At 36.5% G+C, this 22,791-nt stretch overlaps 1 protein-coding gene across 1 annotated transcript; it reads left to right on the top strand.

The window, feature by feature from the left end:
- Positions 1 to 710: 710 nt before the first annotated feature.
- LOC145820469 (uncharacterized) lies at positions 711 to 21,406 on the top strand. Its single transcript, XM_082916178.1, has 2 exons — positions 711 to 813; positions 20,586 to 21,406. The coding sequence occupies exons 1-2, from the start codon at positions 711 to 713 to the stop codon at positions 21,404 to 21,406; spliced, it is 924 nt and encodes a 307-aa protein (XP_082772304.1).
- The last annotated feature ends 1,385 nt before the right edge of the window (positions 21,407 to 22,791 follow it).

The raw sequence follows: 22,791 nt of genomic DNA, 5'->3' as shown, positions 1-22,791 counted from the left end.
GTATTTCTATAAATAAAAACTCTTCATCTCAATTTCATTTCACACCAAACATTTTAAATTTTATTTTTCTTTTCTCTTCTCTTTATCTGAATTTTATTTCACACCAAACTTCACAAATTATTTTATTCTTTTTTTTTTTACACAATCACTATGGAAGGTTCATCAAAAATGAAGAGAGGAAAATTATTTACCACTCAAGAAGATGTGGCAATTTGTAGAGCTTGGTGTCACATTACTGAAGACCCAATTGTTGGAAATTCACAATCTCATGCTCATTTTTGGGGAAGAATTTTTGAAAATTATTGTTCATTGCAGAATGATCGCTCGAGAACACAAGTGTCTATCTCATCTCGATGGGGTGTAATCATGAAATGTTGTAACAAATTTCGTGGGTGTCTAGCGCAAGTCGAAAATCTACATCAAAGTGGGGCGTCACAAGTTGATATAGTAAGATTTCATTTCCATTTATTATGTTAGTTTTTTTATTTGTCTTACATAAAAATTAACTGATTAATTAATTTAATATTTTATTGATATAGATGCTTCAAGCAAAACTGTTATACCATCAAGATGAAAACAAGCATTTTCTTTTTGAACATTGTTGGCCAATCTTGCAAAACAATATCAGGTGGCAAGATGTAACTCCTACGAACACGGTGAAGTCAAGAATACATACACCATTTTCCCCTAATTCAACCCCTGATTCCCCTATGGATAACTGCATTTCTCTTGAAGATGACACCAGTCCAAGTGTTGGTAACAATCCAACTGTCGATGAGGGCAGTGTCTCTGCAAGGGGAAAAAGGCCGATGGGTAGGAAATCTGCAAAAGAATTATTTCGAAAAAATCAAGTCGCTCAAGCTGAAGTTCAAAAAATGGGCACACAATTGGACACATTTAACCAATACCTTGCTGAGAAGGAAAAGAAAAAAGATGAAAGAGAACAAAAAAGGATTGAAGCACTGCAGGAGATGAAAGAACTTGAGATGAAAAAACATGAATTTGAGATCAGAAAACAAGAACATGAGATGAAAAAGGAAGAACATATGATAATGACAACGGATATTTCTCATTTGGACCCTCAGATGAAAGCGTATTACACAATGCGAAAAAATGAGATTTTCGCCAAGTGGTCCTCAAATGTGAGCAGCCCAAATTTTTATTTCCCCCTACCTCCTGATGAATAATTATAGGATAAATGTTAGTCTTTATTGTTTGCAATATCATTTATTTTTTAATGTAATTTTTAGTCTTTATTTGCAATGTAATTTTTATTTTGTAATGAAATTTTATTTTTTATTTTTTTAGTATTTTGTATTTCATAATGTAATATTATTTTTTCAATGTATAATGTCCACTAATTTGTATTATAATTTAATATTTTCAATAAAGTATAATGCAAAAAAATAAATATATTTTTTCAAATGAAGGCAATAAAAAGATAAAATACTTTAGCTGATATTAAATGAAGATAATTTTATTATAATAAAAAGACATTATAATATAAATATATAATTTTTTTCAATTTTTCATTTTTTTATATTTGTCTAGTTGGGAAAAATATAAATATATAATTTTTTTAACAAACAGGTAAAAAAATGTCACAAAAGACAAAAAATAAACAAAAATAAAATCACAAAAAACCTATATCCAAACAATACCTACAACCTTGGAGGGAAAGTTGGTTGAGATTTGTCAAAAATAGCAAATGATCATTGGAGCACTATTGTTATAATTTGACAAAATAACACTATTCATTGCCAAATTATAGCAATAGCAATAGCAAAATAGTAATAACCATTGGAGATGCTCTAAGACAGATTTGGTTTCAAACCTTTGGAGTTTAAGGAAGTCTTTGGGTTTAATCATTTTATTCCCAAAGTGTTGGAAAACCAAGTTTGGAGAAAGTCTTTGGTTATAATCTGATTATGTCCCAAGTGTTTTGATTTTGATAAAGGAAACCAAATTTTAGCTTTAGCTAAAATATTTTTGATTTTATTCACAAATAATGGGCTCAGTTCCGGGAATACCGGTTAAGTTTTATGAATGGTGTAATTCTGGTAGCAAATTTTATTTGCTTGGAAATCTGTTTGTTATAACCTGGTTTATCCCCTGGAAATCTTAATTTTAAAATTGTTTCCTATGGGTTAGGAGTCAACATGCTCTTGGATGTTTTGTCAAAAGGTTAACTGGATTTTAAGTGAGACCGATGTGACCCCTCCAGTCTTCCTGGGAACATTCCTGACCATGTTCGATTCTAGGTTAAATGGTGAGACTAGTTTTGAATTAAATTTCCATCTGAGGGATTTTCTAAGGGTTAAGTTTAATTTCTGATATCACAGAAGTGAAATTCTGTTGTGATGTTTCGAAAACGGCTTCAAAAAGTGACAAACAGAAATGTTATTCCACCTAACAACCTTAGCCTCACGAGATTCTTAAAGGAAGATCTTGAAAGATCAAGTATGATTAAAGAAAATCATAAGATTGCATTAAAATTTCTCTGATTTGATCAGAGGCCATTAGTTTGGTATCCTTGTGATTGCTATGTGACTTTGCTTGAAAGCAAAGATGAGACAACCTGTTATAGTGGGTGAATATTTTTTGGATTTTTAAATTCCAAATATATTCTTAAATTGGTGGCTCCTAGTGAGTACAAGATCATTGATCACAAAGATAGAAAACTGGTGGTTCCTAGGAGGTGTTAGACCACTGGCTACACAGTTATGAGATTGTGGTTCCTAGTAGTGAACAGATTACTGATCACATGTCAAGACATCAAGGTTCCTAGTAGTGGAGAGGCTACTGGTCATATGTCAAGACATGATGATTCTTAGTAATGAAAGAGTTTATTGATCCTATGTCAGGACGTTGTGATTCCTAGTAGTAAAGTGACTACTGATCACAGGCTAAGACATTGTGATTCCTAGTAGTAGAAAGTCTACTGACCACATGTTGAGAAATTAGTGATTCCTAGTGATATGACTACTGGCCATGTTATGAAGTTCCAAATAGTAGACTATTGAACACTGGATTTGTGTTTCCTAATAGTAAGACTATTAACTTCAGAGTGATAGGTTGGACCAATTATATTTGGGTGCCTAATTCGGTTAATGACATTCTGGGAATGTTTTTACTGTGATATGATTTTGAGAGTTTCATAATCATTGTGACACAAGGATGTGTTTAAGACTTTGTATAAATTCTACAAAGAAGACTTAATTATCCGACTCCGAATTGAGGAGGATAATAGAAATAAATGAGGGAGTACCTCCTCAGTGAAGGCCAATGTCATTGAGCATGGCAAAGCTTCTGGGGTAAGGAAGAAGCCCCCCGTGAACAAGGGCTCTAAGCTGGGACCAAGGGGTGGTGTTGCAAAAGAAGCTGGCACACAAGCCGCGGGAACCTGGTTATCGGTTCTTTGGGAAGTGCTACAATTGTGGTAGCGAGGGGTTTTAGTTTTACTAGGGTTACACGCCACATCTGCTCCGAGAATGAACTGTTTACAACTTTCGAACCGGTTACAAATGGTGAGAAGCTGTTTATGGGAAACTCTACTACCTCATTTGTTGAGGGAAAGGTGGTCCTGAAGTTAACCTCAGGAAACGAGCTAATCTTGAACGAAGTTCTGTATGTTCCGGACTTTTGTAAGAATCTTGTCTCAAGGTCTCTTCTCAATAAACATGTTTTCGCATGGGTTTTGAGCCCGACAAGGTTGTTCTGATGAAACACAAGTATGAAACTTGTGTTGAAGCAAAGTGGACAAGATTCCGTATGAGTTATGGAAAGACGTTAAGACTTCTTATAAATTCTTACAAATGTGGGGGTATCTTGCAATAGTGGCGATTCCAACACCCAAACGGGTTAGGATAGGCCTGAAATCCATGGATTGTATATTCATTGGTTATGCACATAATAATAGTGCATATCGGTTTCTTGTACATAAGTCTGAAATTCCAGACATACACAGGAATACTATCATGGAGTTAAGGAATGCATGTTTCTTTGAAGACATTTTTCCTTGCCGAACCCATGAAGGGGTTCCAAGGTCTTTGGAGCAATTTGATAAGCTTGCTAGTGAGGATGATGTTGATGATTCAGGTGATGAACAAATTGAGGTTTTAGATGAGCCCAGAAGGAGTAAAAGGGTTAGGATATCCAAATTTTTTGGTCCAGACTTCTTGACTTATATGGTTGAGAACGAACCTCAAACTTTCCACGAAGCTGTGACTTCTCATGAAAGTCTTTTATGGAAAGAAGCTATCAAAAGTGAGATTGACTCCATCTTACAGAACCACACCTAGGAGTTGGTAGATTTACCTCTAGGTTGCAAGCCTTTAGGCTGCAAATGGATTTTTAAAAGAAAGATGTAGGCCAATGGGTCAATTGACAAGTATAAGGCGAGGCTCGTTATCAAAGGGTACAGGCAACGAAAAGGCCTGGATTACTTTGATACGTACTCACCTGTAACTAGGATAACATCCATTTGCATGGTGATTGCGTTAGCAGCTTTGCGCAACCTAAAAATACACCAGATGGATGTAAAGACAGCTTTCTTAAATGGGGATTTGAATGAAGAAATCTACATGGAGCAACCTGAAGGGTTTTCAGCTCCAGGACAAAGCAAGAAAGTCTGTAAACTTGTCAAATCTTTGTATGGTTTGAACCAAGCGCCTAAACAATGGCATGAGAAGTTTGACAATATAATGTTGTCAAATGGGTTTAGAATCAACGAATGTGACAAGTGTATTTATGTCAAAGACACTGACAGAGGTTATGTCATTTTGTGTCTATATGTTGATGATATGCTCATTATAGGTAGTAACGATGAAATGATCAAAACTACCAAGAAGTTGTTAAACTCTAAGTTTGACATGAAGGATATGGGCATTGCAGATGTTATTATGGGAATTAAGATTACCAGAATCTCTGGCGAAATTGTACTTTCTCAGTTTCATTATGTTGATAAGATACTTGAGAAGTTTAGTGGATCAGATACGAGTGTGTCATCGACACCTGTAGACTTATGTCTACATTTTACCTAGAATAATAATGAAAGTGTCTCACAGTTAGAATATTCTCGAGTAATTGGAAGTTTAATGTATCTGATAAGTTGTACTGGACCGGATATAGCTTACTCGGTTAGCAGGCTTAGTAGATACACAAGTAATCCGGATGCTTCTCATTGGAAGGGCATTGTGCGGGTGTTAAGGTATTTACGCTACACTCGGGATTATGGGCTGCATTATACTCGATATCCAGCGGTGCTTGAAGGATATAGTGACGCGAATTGGATATCAGATATTAAGGACTCAAAGTCCACTAGTGGATATGTGTTCACTCTTGGTGGGGCAGCCGTGTCTTGGAAATCTTCCAAGCAAACGTGTTTATCTAGATCAACGATAGAATCAGAGTTTATTGCTTTGGATAAAGCAACGGAAGAAGCAGAATGGCTTCGCCATTTCATTGAAGATATTCCACGTTGGTCTAAACCTGTGCCAGCTATTTGTATTCATTGTGATTGTCAATCTGCAATTGGTAGGGCACAGAGTAATATGTATAATGGAAAGTCTAGACATATCCGTCATAGACATAATTCCATACGACAACTATTCTCGAATGGAGTTGTTTCTTTAGACTATGTAAAGTCTAAGGACAACATTGTGGATCCGCTAACCAAAGGATTAAGTCGAGTGTTAGTCGAAACGCCGTCAAAAGGAATGGGGTCGAGGCCTTTGGAAGTTACCGGAATGGAAACCAACCTAGTTGACTGGAGATCCCAAGATCTACGTTCAATAGGACAACCTAATTGCGTGTAATGGTGGTATGTCACTGAGGATGTTAAACCTCCAGCCATTCCTTCTATCAATGATACCTGCAAGTGTAGAGGTTAAGCTAAGCTTTTACTGACTCTAGTGTGTTAAGCTGTTGAGCTGAGTATTGCAGGATACTCAAGTAGAGTCACCTATGTGAGTGTGAAGTGGGGCCGCTTCTAGAAGAATTGGGCATGCCAAGATTCTTTGAAACCACTCGCTGAACCAGGCTAGTGTCCAGGGCCACACAGGGCACACCAGTGAGAACAAAATGGTGGTAGGAGTAATTCCCGTGTGAGATTTATTGTCTCAGTTTACATAAACGGCAGAGCAGTTCAAGATGTCTTATTCACTGATCAGCCAGTAAGCTCGATAGGTTTTCACTGGGAGAGGTTCAAAGCCAAAAGTTATATTCTCTGATGTCGGGGTTAGTTCGTTGTACTCTCTCTTCGAGTCATTATTGTTGAACGATGTCCGTTTGTTGAGTCTTTCGGTCAATTTTTATTTATGTGGGGGATTGTTGGAAAAAATGATTTTTGATGACTTTAATTTATTATTAAAGTGTGGTGACTTTAATTAAATATTAAAGTGGGTCCCAACCTTTTATTGTGTTAAGTCCAAGTGAGCCAAAAACCATTGGGTTTTGAATAAAAAATTGCCAAGAAATTGCCTCATGATGTTAGATTCATGAATAGGATTTTAAAGAGTATTTAAATCATTTTTCTTGGCTAAAGGGTGTGAATCCTTTAGGCATCCAAACTTTCATATTTTTTGAAAGGGGCTATGGATGCTTGGTGCTTTAATGACCAGCCTTAAAGGCTGGAGGCTCTTCTTCTCTCCCCTTTACATGTATAAATTGAGACCCCCCTATCAAGTTTCAATATAGAAATTTTTTTGCTTCCATTTTACAAGTCAGTTTGCCAGAAAGTTCCCACATTGAGAGAGTGCTGCCACTGTTCTTGTTCGCTAAGCTAGACAGAAAGTGCTTCTGCCGTAACTGGTTTTGACCGTCGTATCCTGGGAGACAGACGCCGGGTTTCCTCAAGCACTCGACCCGTGAGGCGGCGAAATCTGTTTTAAGGAAACTGCTTCCGTGCAGACTTCGGTTTCGTCTCTTTACCCTTTTATTGTTTTGTGTATTTTTGTTGAAATTTAATTATAATTATCAGCATATGTTCTTAGTATATAATTTGATTTCTTCATAAATCTATTTATTTAATTTCACAATTTGAACAACAAGTACTTTATCTATTTTATGTATCTGTGGACAACTATAGTTCATAACTCGTTCACAGGTTGTATCTTGGAGCAGTTGCACTACAGTTATACTGCCACGTTGGGAGGAATAACGGCTTTAGGGCAATGACTGCATGCCTCTCAATCTCACAGGCCAATTCTTTCTTACTCTATATGAATTTACTTACTTTCACATCTTATTTATCATAATCTCTTAATCATTTTATCAATTAAATTCTATTAGTGTATAACATTTTTCTAACACACTTTATTAGCTTATTGGCTCATTTCTAATTGGCAACGTTAGATGTCCTTCATAAATTTTATTCTGAAAAAATTATTCACACTAATGTGATAAAAATTAAATTTTATTAGTTAAGTTTTAAATAAATCAATAATTGACATACAATCGAAAGAAAACTCTGTTGTCTATACATTGATTCTTCTTTTTGTTACTTATTTGTGCTCTTTTGAGTGGCATAAGTGGGAGTCCACAACCAAAAGGGGGTGTGCATTTTCTTGATTTTTAGCTCATATTGACTACAACTTTTTGGTGTCAGGAGAAAATAAACAATTGTATTTATATCGCAACAATGCATCCTATAAGTGACTTTGTTTTCAGTGGTTATGACTACTATGATAATTTTGGTCCCAATTAATTATAGTTGATTATATATATAGAAAAATGGGACTCACAATTCAATTTTTCTAATTTATGTCGAGTGGTCAAGACTAAATGAGACGTGATCGCCTTGGAAAAGCTCATGCAAAACACAATTTTTATTATAACAATAATTACAGTTTCGTGCAACCAAAATTCTAATGCATCTAGTCTAAACTTACAAGAACTTTAGTATTGAGTTTTAGCAAAAATATCTTTCAAATTAGCGTGCAACTTGTATGGGCTTAATTTGAGTAACTCGAGCCCACCCCAAAATTTTTAGGGCTGAGCAAGGAATTCTTAAAATCCGTAATCCGATCAGGTCCAGTCCAATCCGGTAGATTTGGATTGGTTTTTTTGAATCTATGATTCGATTCCGAATTGAAAAATTAAAAATCCATAGTCCACGGATTGGTTCCGGATTGAACCACACGGTTCCAGATTGGAACTGATCCGAACCGTATACAAATAGTCTATATTTATATTACACAATAGTATCTCGTTTTATTCCATATAAAATCTAAATCCAAACCTAAATTCGCATAGTATCTTCTTTTGTTGTTTTTGTTTGTTGGTTTTTAGTTTTAATTTGTAATGATCTGAATACTTATGGTAGAATCAATTTTCTTATAGTTGTTTAAATTCTAGAATAGTATGTCGCTATTATGGAAAAACATGTTGTTATTGTGAAACTAATATGATACTATGTTTATATTTTTATGAAATTAAAATGTTATATATATATTTTATTTAATTATGTGAATCCGTGGTCCTAAACCAATTCAATCCATATTTAAATGGATTAGTTCTACAATTTAAACGGATTGGATTGGTTCCAATTTTTCAAAAACCGTAGATAACGGATTGGTTTTGGTTTTACCCCAATCGGAACCAATCTAGACCATGCTCACCCCTAAAAGTTTTTAGAATTTGGATAACATATTTTTTAATTTCTTACTGTTAGCAAAAATTCAAATTAGTCCAAATTGACAATGATTGATTGACTGACAAGCTCAAACAAATTTTAATAAACACAAAAAGATCACGTTTTGTAGTTGAGTTCTATGCCTTAAACAGATTAAGAACTTCATTGGCAATAATTAAGTAAAGAAGGATTCGAATAGAAAAGAACTTGTATTTATTCAATTAAATTGTCACGTGTTATCAGTTACAAGAACTCAAACAAGAACAAAGAAATGAAAAAATACAATAATCGACAGAAAGAAGAGAAGTGGGGATTGAAAAAAACTACCAGTTTAATCTACTCCTACAATTGCTAACTTAGAACTACTCCTAGATAACTCTTTACAGGTGTGATTGGTGGTTGTTGATTAATTCTAATTTGTACCCTAGCTCTCTTTTATACTTGACTTCTGACCTGGCTCTTGGTTCTGAACTCCCTTGATTCTCTGATTTCTTTCATGTCTATCCTTACATTCTAGGAACTGCTTCTTGGAATTTTTGATTTCTTCCTTGATTTTCTGTCATTATCTTCCTTCTCCTTCTCCTTTCAACACATCATTACTCCATGTCAGCCATATTCACCAATTCTGCCATGTCATCCTTGCCACGCCATCCTTATGCCTTGTCAGCATTCTGTCGGTAGAAGATTCCTAAATGTTAGCACTAATGTTAGCATGCCTATCGACAAAAATAATAACAATGAAAACAAATGTGGTCAAGGTTATTATTTAAAAATAGTTTATGATTTCAATCGACATACCATAATTGAACTTGGCCATAATTAATAGGCCACAATCGACAAAAAAATAAAATGTGGTGCAAACAATACTCACTCATTTAAATGGATTGAAGAATGAAATCTAATTAAATGATTTATAAGGCAGTTTATGACAATGGACAGGAAATATTTTATGATGTAAATAATTCAAATTCGTTAAGAGTTATATTACACCTATAATAATTTTTAATCTATCACTGTTAATTGACAAACACTCCATCTTTGGTTTTATCAAGTGACAACAAAGAGTATATCATTTATTTTTAAAATAAAACAATTCTCCGTTAGCCACATTTTAGCTAATTAAAGAGAATCCACTACATATAACATTTTTCAACCATTGTTAATTTTCAAACCATGTCATAAAAATTAATTTTTGGTGTAATCCACAAATCCAAAGTGAGTGTTGGATCCCAAAACTCACATAATTGAATGTTATGAAAAATTCAAAAATTTTGACACTTTGAACAATGCCAAAAAATTCACATTCAATAAACGTGGGTTCATAATTTTTAGCCATTTTTTGGCTTAAAATTCCCCCTCCCCCCCCCCCCAAGTTCATAATTTTTAGCCATCTTTGGCTTAAAACCATTCCCCCAAGTGAATTTTTTCCATCATTTTATAATGATTTTTTAACATTTTTTGAGAGAATGAGTTGTTTTTTTTTTTTTTTATAGCCATTAATGGCTTGTCACTTTTTGCCATGTTTGGCAAAACATCATGCCCCCCCCCCTCTCCCAAGTGAACCTTTATCATCAGAATTCTCAATATTTTTTGAGAGAATAGATTGTTTTTTAATTTTAGTCATTAATGACCTATGAAAATTCTCCAAGGTCATATTATCTTCATAACTTGGTGTACTAACCCTTTGAGTTACATACCTTGGCTCTTAAAAAATGTGTGTTAACCGTATGAGCCACATTATTTTCATATTTTAATTTTTCATTGACCATTATTCCTTCTAATTTTTGCTTCCAATATCGAATTTCTTCATCAATTGAAAAAATTTGGCCTTTAAGTCGATGAATTTTTTCATCATAGTAATTTAAATCTCTTTGTGTCAAATAATACAGAAATGATGAAATTATTTGAAATCTTTGCCTATAAAGAGAATTAATTTCTTCTTTTAGGGTTAAAATTTCATTCCCGCACCAATAAATTTCATTCTCACAATGCCAAATTATTCTTTTCACATCATTGGTCATGCCATTATGTTGACAATAAGTAATAGAACAACCACCATAACACTGACAATTTTTAGAATATGAGGCATTCCACTGATAATATGTATCCATGGGAACACTGTCACTCCATTGGTAGTTTGCATCCATAGGTTTACAAGATGTAAACACATCTATTGAGGCATGATTTCATAAGGATAAATCTGCTTCTTTACCGTCATCACTCCAAGTTAGAATGGTCCCACCGAGCATGCCAATTTATGTTAGCAAAAATTCAGTTTAGGCCCAATCGACAATGATTGATCAACAGGCTTAAACAAATTTTAATAAACACAAAAAGATCAGGTTTTGTGATTGAGTTCTATACCTTAAATAGATTAAGGACTTCCTTGGAGGTAATTAAGTAAAGAAAGATTCAAACCGAAAATAATATGTATTTATTAAATTAAATTTTCATTTGCTATCAGTTACAACAACTCAAAAAAGAACAAAGAAATGAAAAAATACAGCAATCGACAGAAAGAAGAGAAGTGTGGATTGAAAAAAGTTACTAGTTTAATCTACTTCTAAAATGGCTAACTTAGAACTACTCCTAGATAACTCCTTACGAGTGTGATTAGTGGTTGTTGATTGATTCTATTATGCACCCTAGCTCTCTCTTTTATACTTGACTTCTAACCTAGCTCTTGGTTCTGATCTCCTTTGATTCTCTGATTTCCTTCATGTGTATCCCTACATTCTAGGAACTACTTCTTTGAATTTTTAATTTCTTCCTTGATTTTCTGTCATTATCTTCCTTATCCTTCTCTTTTCAACGCATCCTTACTCTATGTCAACCATATTCACCAATCCTGCCATGCCATCCTTACTGAAAAATCTAGAAATCCCCTAGATATTGATTTGTGATTATGTATCAATTTTAAGCATTAAATAACAATCCCAATCAAACAATCAAGACAAATCGACACAACGATTTTAACGTGAAAAAACCACAATTGGAACACCTCCAATTGTGATAAAAAAAAATCACGGGCAACAGTTACAAAACAATCCACTAAGAAGATATAAATGAATTACACAGGTATACTCTCAATTACCTAGCGAATCCACGCCCGAATTGAACCAACCCCTATGTGCATCTTCCAGCCCGTCTTTACCTTGGAATTGTCTTGAGGATGAGCCACTCTAGAATCCACCAAAGCTTCAGGCTCGAATTCTTCAGAATCTACTGAAGAACAACTCTCTCTTTTGTATAGAATAACCAAACAATCCTTTGATGTATACTTCTTAAACCATGAGTTGAATACTCAATTAAACATCAAAGAAAACTAGCAAAATAGCCCCAGATATAAACCATAGTATCCAAGAAGAAGATCTGAAGAACTAATCCTAGATTTGGACTGAAACGCATATTTATAGAAATCTGTTCCGCGATGCTCGCTTGAGCGAGGAACCAAAAACGCGTGTTTTTCCAAAAGTAGCTTCGCTCGAGCCATGCAACCTGCGCTCGAGCGCACAAACATCATTCTCAGGTTTTTTACACAGACGCAGCCTTTGCTCGAGCGAGGACTCCTTTGCTCGAGCGAGCAAGGGCGGACAAGCAACTTCGAACGCAATTTTCCATTTTGCTTCGGGGGCGCTGCCCTTCAACCTCACCATGGCGCTGCCTCGGACCCATCAAGGGGCACTGCCCCCTGGACCCCCGTGAGCTGACCGGGCAACTCGATCTCTGTCATAGTCAGCGAAGTGGCAATCTTGAAAGCATTAACATCACAAACTTCTTTACAAGGCATAATTCAGGTTGGATTCGCATCTAAAAACTCATAGCCTCACTGAAATAAAAAGTGCAAAAACAAGTACAATTGAAAGGAATTTTGTCAAACGGGATTGCTACAAATAAAAACCTAACAATCTCCCCATTTGGCAATGCCGTGACAAAACACACCTAAAAAATAAAATCCTAATCACTCCAACCCATTATAGCCAACAAACGCAAACTTCTATCTCAAGGTCATGATCTGCAAAACAGCTATTAGTGTCATAATCTCCAAAACAACTATTAGTGCCACAAGAGTATATGAAAAAGAAATAGACATATGACAAGATTATCTTAAAGCATAAGATAGAAAACATGAATAGATGTGACTTGGAGATTTTAAGAACATGAAGCACTAATACATGAAATCCTAAAACACATGACATTTGTATACATGAAATCCTAGGACACTTGACATTTCTTCCCCTTTTTGTCACAAATTGACAAGGGAAGCAGCTCAAATCACGAAAGCAAGATCAAAAAACCACACAAGTAGGGACAAGATTTTATTAAAAAATAATAACCTGCGAGAAGTATACAATAAACAAGCAGTGGATAGCAACACACAACCAACTAATGCCAAACTCCCTTACAAACCAATCCAAAATGAACCAAACTCCTCTACACTAAAAGCAACTACAAACACTGAAAATAGTGAACAAAAAGAAAACGACAAGAATAATATGGTGGAGCAAGCAAGAAATTTTAGATTTGTACCTTAAAATACACAAGATTATCCAAGAAGCACAATTACTAAAAAAACACAATATGCACAGTCTATAGAAGATTCCTCATGAAAAAAAGTGATACCACATGTGAAAAGTATAGATCCCATGATAAAAGTGTGTGTGTGACTCTTGGAGTTCGACAAACACAAGATTCAAATCCTAGTAAGGATTTGATAGCTGGACCTCCGGCAAGAGAATCTAAGCACAACAAAGGAAAGTCAAACCATTAGGAATCAATGGATATTTGGTGAGTAAAAGCAGAGGATCCCCCTCAATCAATGAATCTTTTTCTTTTTTTTTTTTTTCACATTTTTTTTTCTTTTCTTTCTTTTGCACATTTTTTCTTTCTTTTTTACATTTTTTCTTTCTTTTGCACACTCATTGGCAACTGATATGCTCAAGAGTATGAAAACCGAACCAGAGAAGTATGGATAAAATAAGGATGGCCTGGTTAGTGACTCTGAGGTAGACTTTTCCTCATGGCTGGACTGCAAAGAATTGAGGGGAAAGCCGTGGAGGTACAAAAAGATGGAAGGTGGTTAAAAGACTCAACATCACCCATGATATGCTAGAATATGTCAATTCCTCTAGAAAAGCAAAAGATGTAATGCTAGAAGTCCATAGAAAAAAAATCAGTAAGGCGGAAGACTCCGATGTTTGCTAATCCAAGAGTGTGTACAAAATGAGACATACTAATCAAAGAACACACACTCCGAAATGAGTAATGACCACAGAAAACACAAACATATTAACATGTAATGGTTATTCTCATCAATTCCAATATGCACCAAGGACATCTCAAAAAATTCAAGCTTGCAAAACCATACTAGGAAAATCTTTTTGGATTTTTTTTTTTTTTTTTCTTTCAACAATAAAGCAAGACAAAAAATGAACAAGCACATATTTTTTTTCTAAACAAAGCAAGACAGAAAACAAACATGCACATATTAAGGTGCCGTTTGGTAACACTTACATTTTCTGTTTTCTGTTTATATTTACAAAAATTTTAAAAACTTAAATAAAAATTTGTTTGGTAAAATTTTTGATTTATAAATCAGTGGTCTCAGTTTATAAATTTGGCCAAAAAATGAAAATACAAAAAATATGTTTCCATTTTGAGTTTTCAGTTTTTTTTTTTTTACCACCCAACACTAGCCACCACCCGCCACAATTTTCCACCACCGTCTTCCGTCACCACCCACTTGCCACCACCACTCACCACCTACCTGCCACCACCACCCACCACCCACCTGCCACCCACTCGACACCACCATCCACCCCTCGCCACCACCACCACCCACCACCCACTTGTCATCCACCCGCTACCACCCACCACCCGCCACTACCATCCACCGCCCGCCACCACCACCCGCCACCTACTTGCCACCACCACTCACCACCCACCTGCCACCCACCCGCCATCCACCTGCCACCACCCACCACTACTACCACCACCACCCACTCACTACCACCTACCACCCGCCACCGTCACCCACCCACCCACTACCACCACCACTCGCCACCACCCACCACCTGGCACCATCACCCACCACCACCACCCACTTGCTATCACCCATCACTCGCCACCGTCACCTACCCACCCACCATCACCACCCACCACCCATCCGCCACCACCCACCACCATCCGCCACCCACCTGCCACCACCACCACCACCCATCACTCGCCACAACCAACCACTCGCTACCACCCACCACCGTCACCCACCCACCCACCTACCACCCGCTACCTACCCACTACCACCACCCGCTATACGCCACCCACCTGCCACCCGCCACCACCACCACCACCACCACCCACCACCCGCCACCGTGACCCACCCACCCACCTACCTGCCACCACCACCACCCACCGTCATCATTTTCCACCACCGTCTTCCGCCGCCACTTGCCACCACTTGCTATTTCTCACTCTTTTTATATTTTTAAATTTTTTTTTAACATTTTGTCAATTACCAAACGCGTTTGCAGTTTATGTTTTTCTAAAAATAAACAAAAAATAAACAAAAACCAGTTCATAAATTTTTTGTAAATATAAACTGAAAACGTAAACGTTACCAAACACACCCTAAATGACTCAAAAAGAAAAAAAAAAAAACACACAGAAACCCAAAAACTAAAACGAATAAACAAATTAACACAAGTCAAGTTTTTTCACTCAAACCACTTTAGTATGAAAAAAGTTGTGAGAATTGCGGTTCTTTGGTGGTGTCTTGACGTTGCGGTTCCCTTTCCCTTCAATGGGAACCCATCTAGACTTGGTGTCGAACTTCCTATTCCTAGGTCTAGACAAACAAAACCTCTGTTCACATTTAGTCTCAAGCACATCAAAATAACGAGGTCTAATATAACCCTTAACCTCATTACCACCAATGAAGTGTCTCTTACCACACGAGATGTTGGAATTCTTCCATCTCTATGAGATACTCTCCCATGCAACTCATAACAATAAGGGCGAATATGACCATTCATACCACAATGATGACAAATAAAAACAGAGTGTATCTTCTCTTCTTTGGCCTTACTAACGCTAGGATGTTTGAGAAATCTATCTTCATGTTGGATTTTTTGTTCTCCCTTTCCTTGAGTTCTTGTATCATGAGATGTAGATGCACATTGTTTTTGCCTTTTCTTACCATCAAAGCCAATGCTACTCTTGTCAGAGCAAATTTGTTTAGACCCAATGATATTATCAAAAGTCTTTGATCCTTTGTTCCAAAGACCAATGATTGCCATAGCACACTTGAGTTCTTCCTTTTTCTTGATCATTAGTTCTTCCAAAGCAACTTGAGATATCTCAAGAGATTCAATCTTTTCTTTATGCATTGCATAGATTTGTTGTAGCTCATTCCTCTCTGTCTCACAAGTCAAGAGTTTTGCGCAAAGAGCTTGTCGATCATTAGCTATCTTGATGGCATCATTCTTAGCCTCGGAAATCTCCTTCTTTAATTTGACATTCTCACTTTCATAGGCTTTGAGTTTCGTTGTGAGTTTGTCATTCAATTTGGATAAGTTAAGAGACTTCTTATACAACTTTTCATAAGCTTGCTAAAGCTCTTCATCATCACTTCTTGAGGATTCATCATCAGTGTCATTCTCAACCGGCCTCTTCGGATACTCTATTCGTCCTTCAATTTTAGAAGCCGCCATGAAAGCAAGGAATTGTTTATGTCCTTCTTTGCCTGGATCTTCGTTGTCACTATCATCTTTATCAGATTCTGATTCATCACCCCAAGTGATAGCGAGAGCTTTCTTCTTCCTCAAACGAGTGGGGCATTCTTGAGCAAAGTGGTCAAATCCTTGGCATTCATAGCATTGGACTCTTTCAAAGTTCCCTTGTATCTTTCCTTTCTCCTTCTTGGCTATAGAATTAATTTTGAGTTTATCTTTGCCTTTGGATTTATGAGTATGAGTAGATTCCAAAAGATTAGGATTCTTTTTCAGAAAAGATTTTTTAAATTGTTTTACAAAAGCATCCGTAATCTTAGAATCTATCTCACAATCCTCATCAGAATCCACTCCAACTCTGTGAGCACTACTAAAAGCAATAGCATCTTTTTGTTTCTTTTTGAAATTCCTATGTGCCTCACAATTTTGGAGATTTCCGACCAAGTGATCCAGCTTGAGATTGTCAACATCTTGAGCCTCCTCAATAGCCGTAACTTTTGGTTGGAACCGATTGGGCAAGGACCTCAAAATTTTTCCTACAATCTTGGATTTTGGTATTTTTTCACCTAAATTGAAGCTGGAATTTATAATGTTACTCAATTTCGCATAAAATTCATCAAAGGTCTCACTATCTTTCATTGAAAGGTTTTCGAAACTAGACGTGAACCTTTGAAGTTTTGAGCGTTTAACAGAAGGAGTGCCCTCATGAATAGTTTGTAAGATATCCCAAGCCTCTTTTGCGACATCACAATTGCAAATATGACTAAACTCTTTAGGTGTGACAGCGCAAAAGAGAGAATTGATAGCTTTACTATTCCAGCTACTATTTTGGTAATCAATTGTGTCCCACTTATCAATTGGTTTGGGCAAAGTTACTCCATCAATGGTAATTGTTGGTTCGGTCCATCCATACACGACAGATTGCCAAACTTTTTCATCAATAGATTTTAAAAACGATCTCATCCGAGCTTTTCATAAAGAATAATTGGATCCGTCAAGTAGGGGTGGTCGAACCATAGAATTTCCCTCACGAATTGAATCCATTATCAGAAATCAAACAAGATCTCGCTCTAACAGTTTTAAACAACAATAAAGCGACCTGCTCTGATACCAATTGAAAAATTAAGAAATCCCCTAGATATTGATTTGTGATTATGTATCAATTTTAAGCATTAAATAACAATCTCAATCAAACAATCAAGACAAATCGACACAACAATTTTAACGTGAAAAAACCACAATTGGAACACCTCCAATTGTGATTAAAAAAAAACCATGAGCAACAGCCACAAAACAATCCACTAAGAAGATATAAAAGAATTACACAGGTATACTCTCAATTACCTAGCGAATCCACGCCCGAATTGAACTAACCCCTATGTGCATCTTCCAGCCCCGTCTTCACCTCGGAATTGTCTTGACGATGAGCCACTTCAGAATCCACTAAAGCTTCAGGCTCGAATTTTTCAGAATCCACCGAAGAACAACTCTCTCTTTTGTGTAGAATAACCAAACAATCATTTGATGTATACTTCTTAAACCTTGAGTTGAATACTCAATTAAACATCAAAGAAAACTAGCAAAATAGCCCTAGATATAAACCATAGTATCCAAGAAGAAGATCTAAAGAACTAATCCTAGATTTCAACTGAAACGCATATTTATAGAAATCTGTTCCACGATGCTCGCTCGAGCAAAGACTCTCTCGCTCGAGCGAGGAACCAAAAACACGTATTTTCCAAAAGTGGCTTCGTTCGAGCCATGCAACTTGCGCTCGAGCGCACAAACATCCTTCTCAGGTTTTTTACACAGACGCAGCCTTCGCTGGAGCGAGCAAGGGCGGACAAGCAACTTCGAACGTAATTTTGCATTTTGCATTTTGCTTCGGGGGCGCTGCTCACTGGACCCCCGCGAGCTAACCAAGCAGCTCGATCCCCGTCATAGTCAGCGAAGTGGCAATCTTGAAAGCATTAACATCACAAACTTCTTTGCAAGGCATAATTCGGGTTAGATTCACATCTAAAAACTCATAACCTCACTGAAATAAAAAGTGCAAAAACAAGTACAACTGAAAGGAGTTTTGTCAAACGAGATTGGCAAGAACAAAAACCTAACACTTACCACGTCAACCTTATGCTTTGTTAGCAATCTGTTGATGGAAGATTCCTAAATTTTAACACCAACGTTAGCATGTCTGTCGACAAAAATAATAACAATAAAAACAAATGTGGTCAAGATTATTCTTTGAAAATAGTTTATGATTTCAATTGACAGATCATAATCGAACTTGGCCATAATTAATAGGTCACAATCAGCAAAAAAATAAAATGTGGTGCAAACACTTACAAATTTGGATAGAAATTTAGAAATTTGAATTAAATTTGGGTAAATTTGGTAAAGACACCGAACAACCAGAGCAACTCAAAACCAGAATTATATATAAATATAAATATACATATATAATTATTAATCGTTTGATGATATTATAATAATTTGGACAATATTCAACATACATATTATATACACAAATAACACTACACAAAAATTGACTAAAAAATGGCAAATACCACTACAGCAGTGCATTGATTTCTCGAATCTCAACTTTCTTTTCTTGGTTTCCTTTAATTATATAAATTATTTGTTTTGATGACCTTATTTATTTCAAAAAAATTAATAAGGTCTAACTTTAACTTAATTAGCCTAATTGCCGAAAAAAATCTCGAATTTGTCAGTAATTAGGGGTTGACCTAAGCTGAATTTATTATGGTCGGTTTGGTTTAGGTAGTTCAATTTAAATAATAAAAAAATAAATAAATTAAAAACGCGATTTGCAGGGGAAATAGTGCGGGTCCGGCCACTCATGAAGTGCTGCTGGTGCCGGTCCAGGTGATTCTTGGCTCAAAATGGGCCTCCAGAGCCAGTCGAACTCAGGTCTAAGTTGGATCTAAATTTAGGATTTTTATATTTAAATGAAAAAACAAGGTTGGATAATTTAAAATTAGCACAAATCTGTTTTTTAAAATTATTTTAAGCGTAAAAGACAAATACATCAAATTTACTTAAAATACAAATTATCTTATATAATTTTGGAACTTACGAATATCCCTTCATCACAATTAATTTGTCATTTAATAGAATTGATGGAAAAAATAAAATTTCTAACTATTTTTCAATAAAATAATAAAATTATCAAATTGTTAACTGAAATATATTGTTGACATTATTAAAAATTATTAATTGACTTAATAGTTTATTAATAAAAATACTTATTTGTTATGCAATTAAAACTTTTAAGGGCGAAATGTAATTTCCAAATTCATAAGAGGCAATTTATATTTTAAGCAAATATTAAATTGTGTAGTTGTAATTTATCAAGTTGCGATGTGTTTTTAAAGGTTAGGTTTGTCTCCGGTCCATCACTTGAATTGGAAGGAGCAATTTGAAGGCTATGGATCCACTTCGAATTTAACTCAGTAATCCAAACCATTCAACTTCTAGTGTCTCGTGAATAGATCATCCACATAAAAATATCGGATTGATTGGATATTGATAATTACGTGTTTAGATCATATTTATTTTCAAAAAAATAAATGATCTATTTTAAAAATCATAATTCCCGTTCACTTTTGTAAACTAAATGTGATTCAATTATATGTCTATCAATATTTGATCAATTTAATATATATATATATATATATATAAAATTCACTTGATACACACATCAAAATGAATAATTTAAATTAATCAGATGGAGTTAGGATGGGTCCAAAAACCCTTCAACATGACTTTGTTGAGTTTTGGCATTTATTGTGATTGATTCGTATAAATCATTCTATTTCTAGGATAGGTTTGACAGATCATAGATATTGATTAGAGGAGATATTGTCGGAGTCAATCCCATGATTGGTGGGATTCACCTGCTATATAACCATGTACATACTCTGTGTGAGTGATATAGAAAATATTTTTCCTTATTTCTAAGTTGGTATCAGAGCCACACCAAAATCAGAAGTTTTGGTACTCCTTTCCCTCACCTCCGAATCCCTTGAAAGCTCTTGTGAACTAGAGCTACTCTTTGAATCTTTGAAAACCTTGACACCCAGAAATTAAACCAAATCACCATAAACCAACAGCCACCCAATACAGCTATGAGCGGAGAAATTACTGAATCATCTGAAAAAAATCAGTTCATATTATTGTTCAATCTGAGAGTGTTTTTAATGCAGGAATTATTCTTACAGAATCAAACCATGACATCTGGTCCCAGTTGATGGAGATCCATCTTGCTGAGAGGGAAAAACTCTCCTTCATTCGGGGCAAGAAAACTCCTCCTGCAGAATCTGAAGATGGATATGAAAAATGGTATGCTGACAATCAGAAAGTCAAGAGGTGGCTATTGATGTCCATGTCTCCAGAAATTATGAAGCGTTATTTACGCCTACTCACTGCCCACGAAATTTGGAGTGCACTGTCAAAAGCCTTCTATGATGGAAGTGATGAATTACAGGTTTTTTCCTTGAACCAGAAGGCCTTCACTGCTAGACAAAGTGGAAAATCACTCTCTGTATATTATGGGGAGTTGACTGAAATTTTCCAAGAATTAGATCACCGTGATACAGTGGTCATGAAGGATCCAGATGACATTGAAGCATACCAGCAGTCCATTGAACGACTGAGGGTACACATATTTTTTGCAGGATTGGAAGAGTTTTTTGAACAAATTCGTGGAGAGATTTTGCGCAAAGACCCATTCCCAAATTTAGAAGAATGCTATTCTTTGATTCGTCGTGAGGTGGTACGACGTACTACTCTGAAAGGCGAGTCCGAAAACACTGAAGCTTCCGCCATGGTGGCAAAAAACCGGCCAAACCAGCAAGAACGAATGAGGCCCAATCATCATAAACCCACCAATGGTGTTGACAAGTCAACATACAAATGTACTCATTGCAACCAATTTGGTCATACCAAAAATAGATGTTTTGAACTTGTGGGATATCCAGAGTGGTGGGATCTGTTGGGATCTGGGATCCCGCCCAAGATCTTATAGAAATTATTTCATGCAGAAAAACACATCCACACTCAAGGAGACACAATATTTAACGTGGTTCGACCTCAATGCCTACGTCCACGGGAGAGTAGCCTGTTATCACTATAACATTGGAGATATTACAGAAAGATTACGATAGAGGAGGAGCTCACACTCTCCTCACTCACCCACTCACCCGTCTCCCTTGCTCACACCGAGGAAGACGGTTTCTCCGCCTCAGATATCACACTCTCTGTGGCTTGCTCTGCTCTCTCTCTCTTGTTCTCCTCTATCTCTCAAACCCTCCCCTCAGCCTCCATTTATACACTAACAGAATGGAGATAGAGGGGCTGGCCAGCTTGTGCCAACTCCTTCTTCACATGGCTAAAGGCTTCTTAACATGGCAGCTCATGTGTGTTGGCTTTGCACATTGCCAACTCATCTTTGTGACTTTGTAGGTTGGAAGAAGTTGCAGCACATGGAGAAGTGTCCCCTTCACATGGGGTGATGATATCCCACAAATCACCCCCTCAGCCCATGTGAGGTGATCCACAACAAAACCTGCTGCCAAGGTATCAAGCACCCCCTTGGATGCCTTGTACCCCCTGCTCGGGATACCCTTGCATTACCGTGCAACTCCTTGCATGATGAACACGGGAGCAACTAGAAAAATTCAGAGTTTGACACATCAACATCCTCAATTTTCCTTGCTCGGAGCTTATTTCTGAACAACCAGCCTTTGCTTTCTGCATTTCAGAACAACTTCCCAGCGATCTCATACGCCCGTTGTCTGTGCTGCAATCCTTGATGTTCGGTTCTGTCTCACTTGTACGTCTGTACTGATGTTTGACAGTTAGCCCTTCTGTCAAGACAACTTCCACCGGTTTGTACAAGTTATCACTATGCAACTCCGTGCATAGTGCTTGCACCCCCTTATTGGAGTGCATTGCAAAGCTCACTTTGTGACTCGAAATTGCATCCCTCCCTTCAATGCATCTTTTGAGAGGTTGCAAAATGTCTTTAACACGGGAGCAAAAGAAACTCTCTTCTTCACTGGCATAGTCTCTACAGACTTGGTTTCTTTGCTCTGAACTTTCTTCAAGATTGGCTTCACTGGCTCAGATCTGTGCACCTTTGAACTGCCTCCTTGCGTTCCCGTGCACCGTTTTCGCCATTCCTGATGAAAGCCTTGCTCAATCATACGCTTTGGTTGCGTATGTTCTCTCTTTGTACCCTTCGACTGGCATTTGACAACACTCATCTTTGTCAAAACATCTCCTTCCAGTCTATACAGTTTGTTGCACAATTTGCCTTGCAACATTTCTCTATCACCTCTGTGTACATGAAGAACCCCGCCACTAGATGAGAAACAATTTCCTTTTAGATCTAGCATACTCAGGGAGATT

The sequence above is a fragment of the Camellia sinensis genome, chromosome 1 (assembly GCF_055761805.1).
Source record: "Camellia sinensis isolate YWXY chromosome 1, ASM5576180v1, whole genome shotgun sequence".
NCBI lineage: Eukaryota > Viridiplantae > Streptophyta > Magnoliopsida > Ericales > Theaceae > Camellia > Camellia sinensis.
Note: the sequence above shows the minus strand (reverse complement) of the source record. Positions and strands in the feature narration are given on the sequence as shown.

Coding starts and splice junctions, on each gene's coding strand:
- LOC145820469 (XM_082916178.1), top strand. CDS start 711: ATGGATAACTGCATTTCTCTTGAAGATGACACCAGTCCAAGTGTTGGT. Junction 814..20,585: donor AAGGGGAAAAAGGCCGATGG/GTAGGAAATCTG, acceptor TTTTTAATGCAG/GAATTATTCTTACAGAATCA.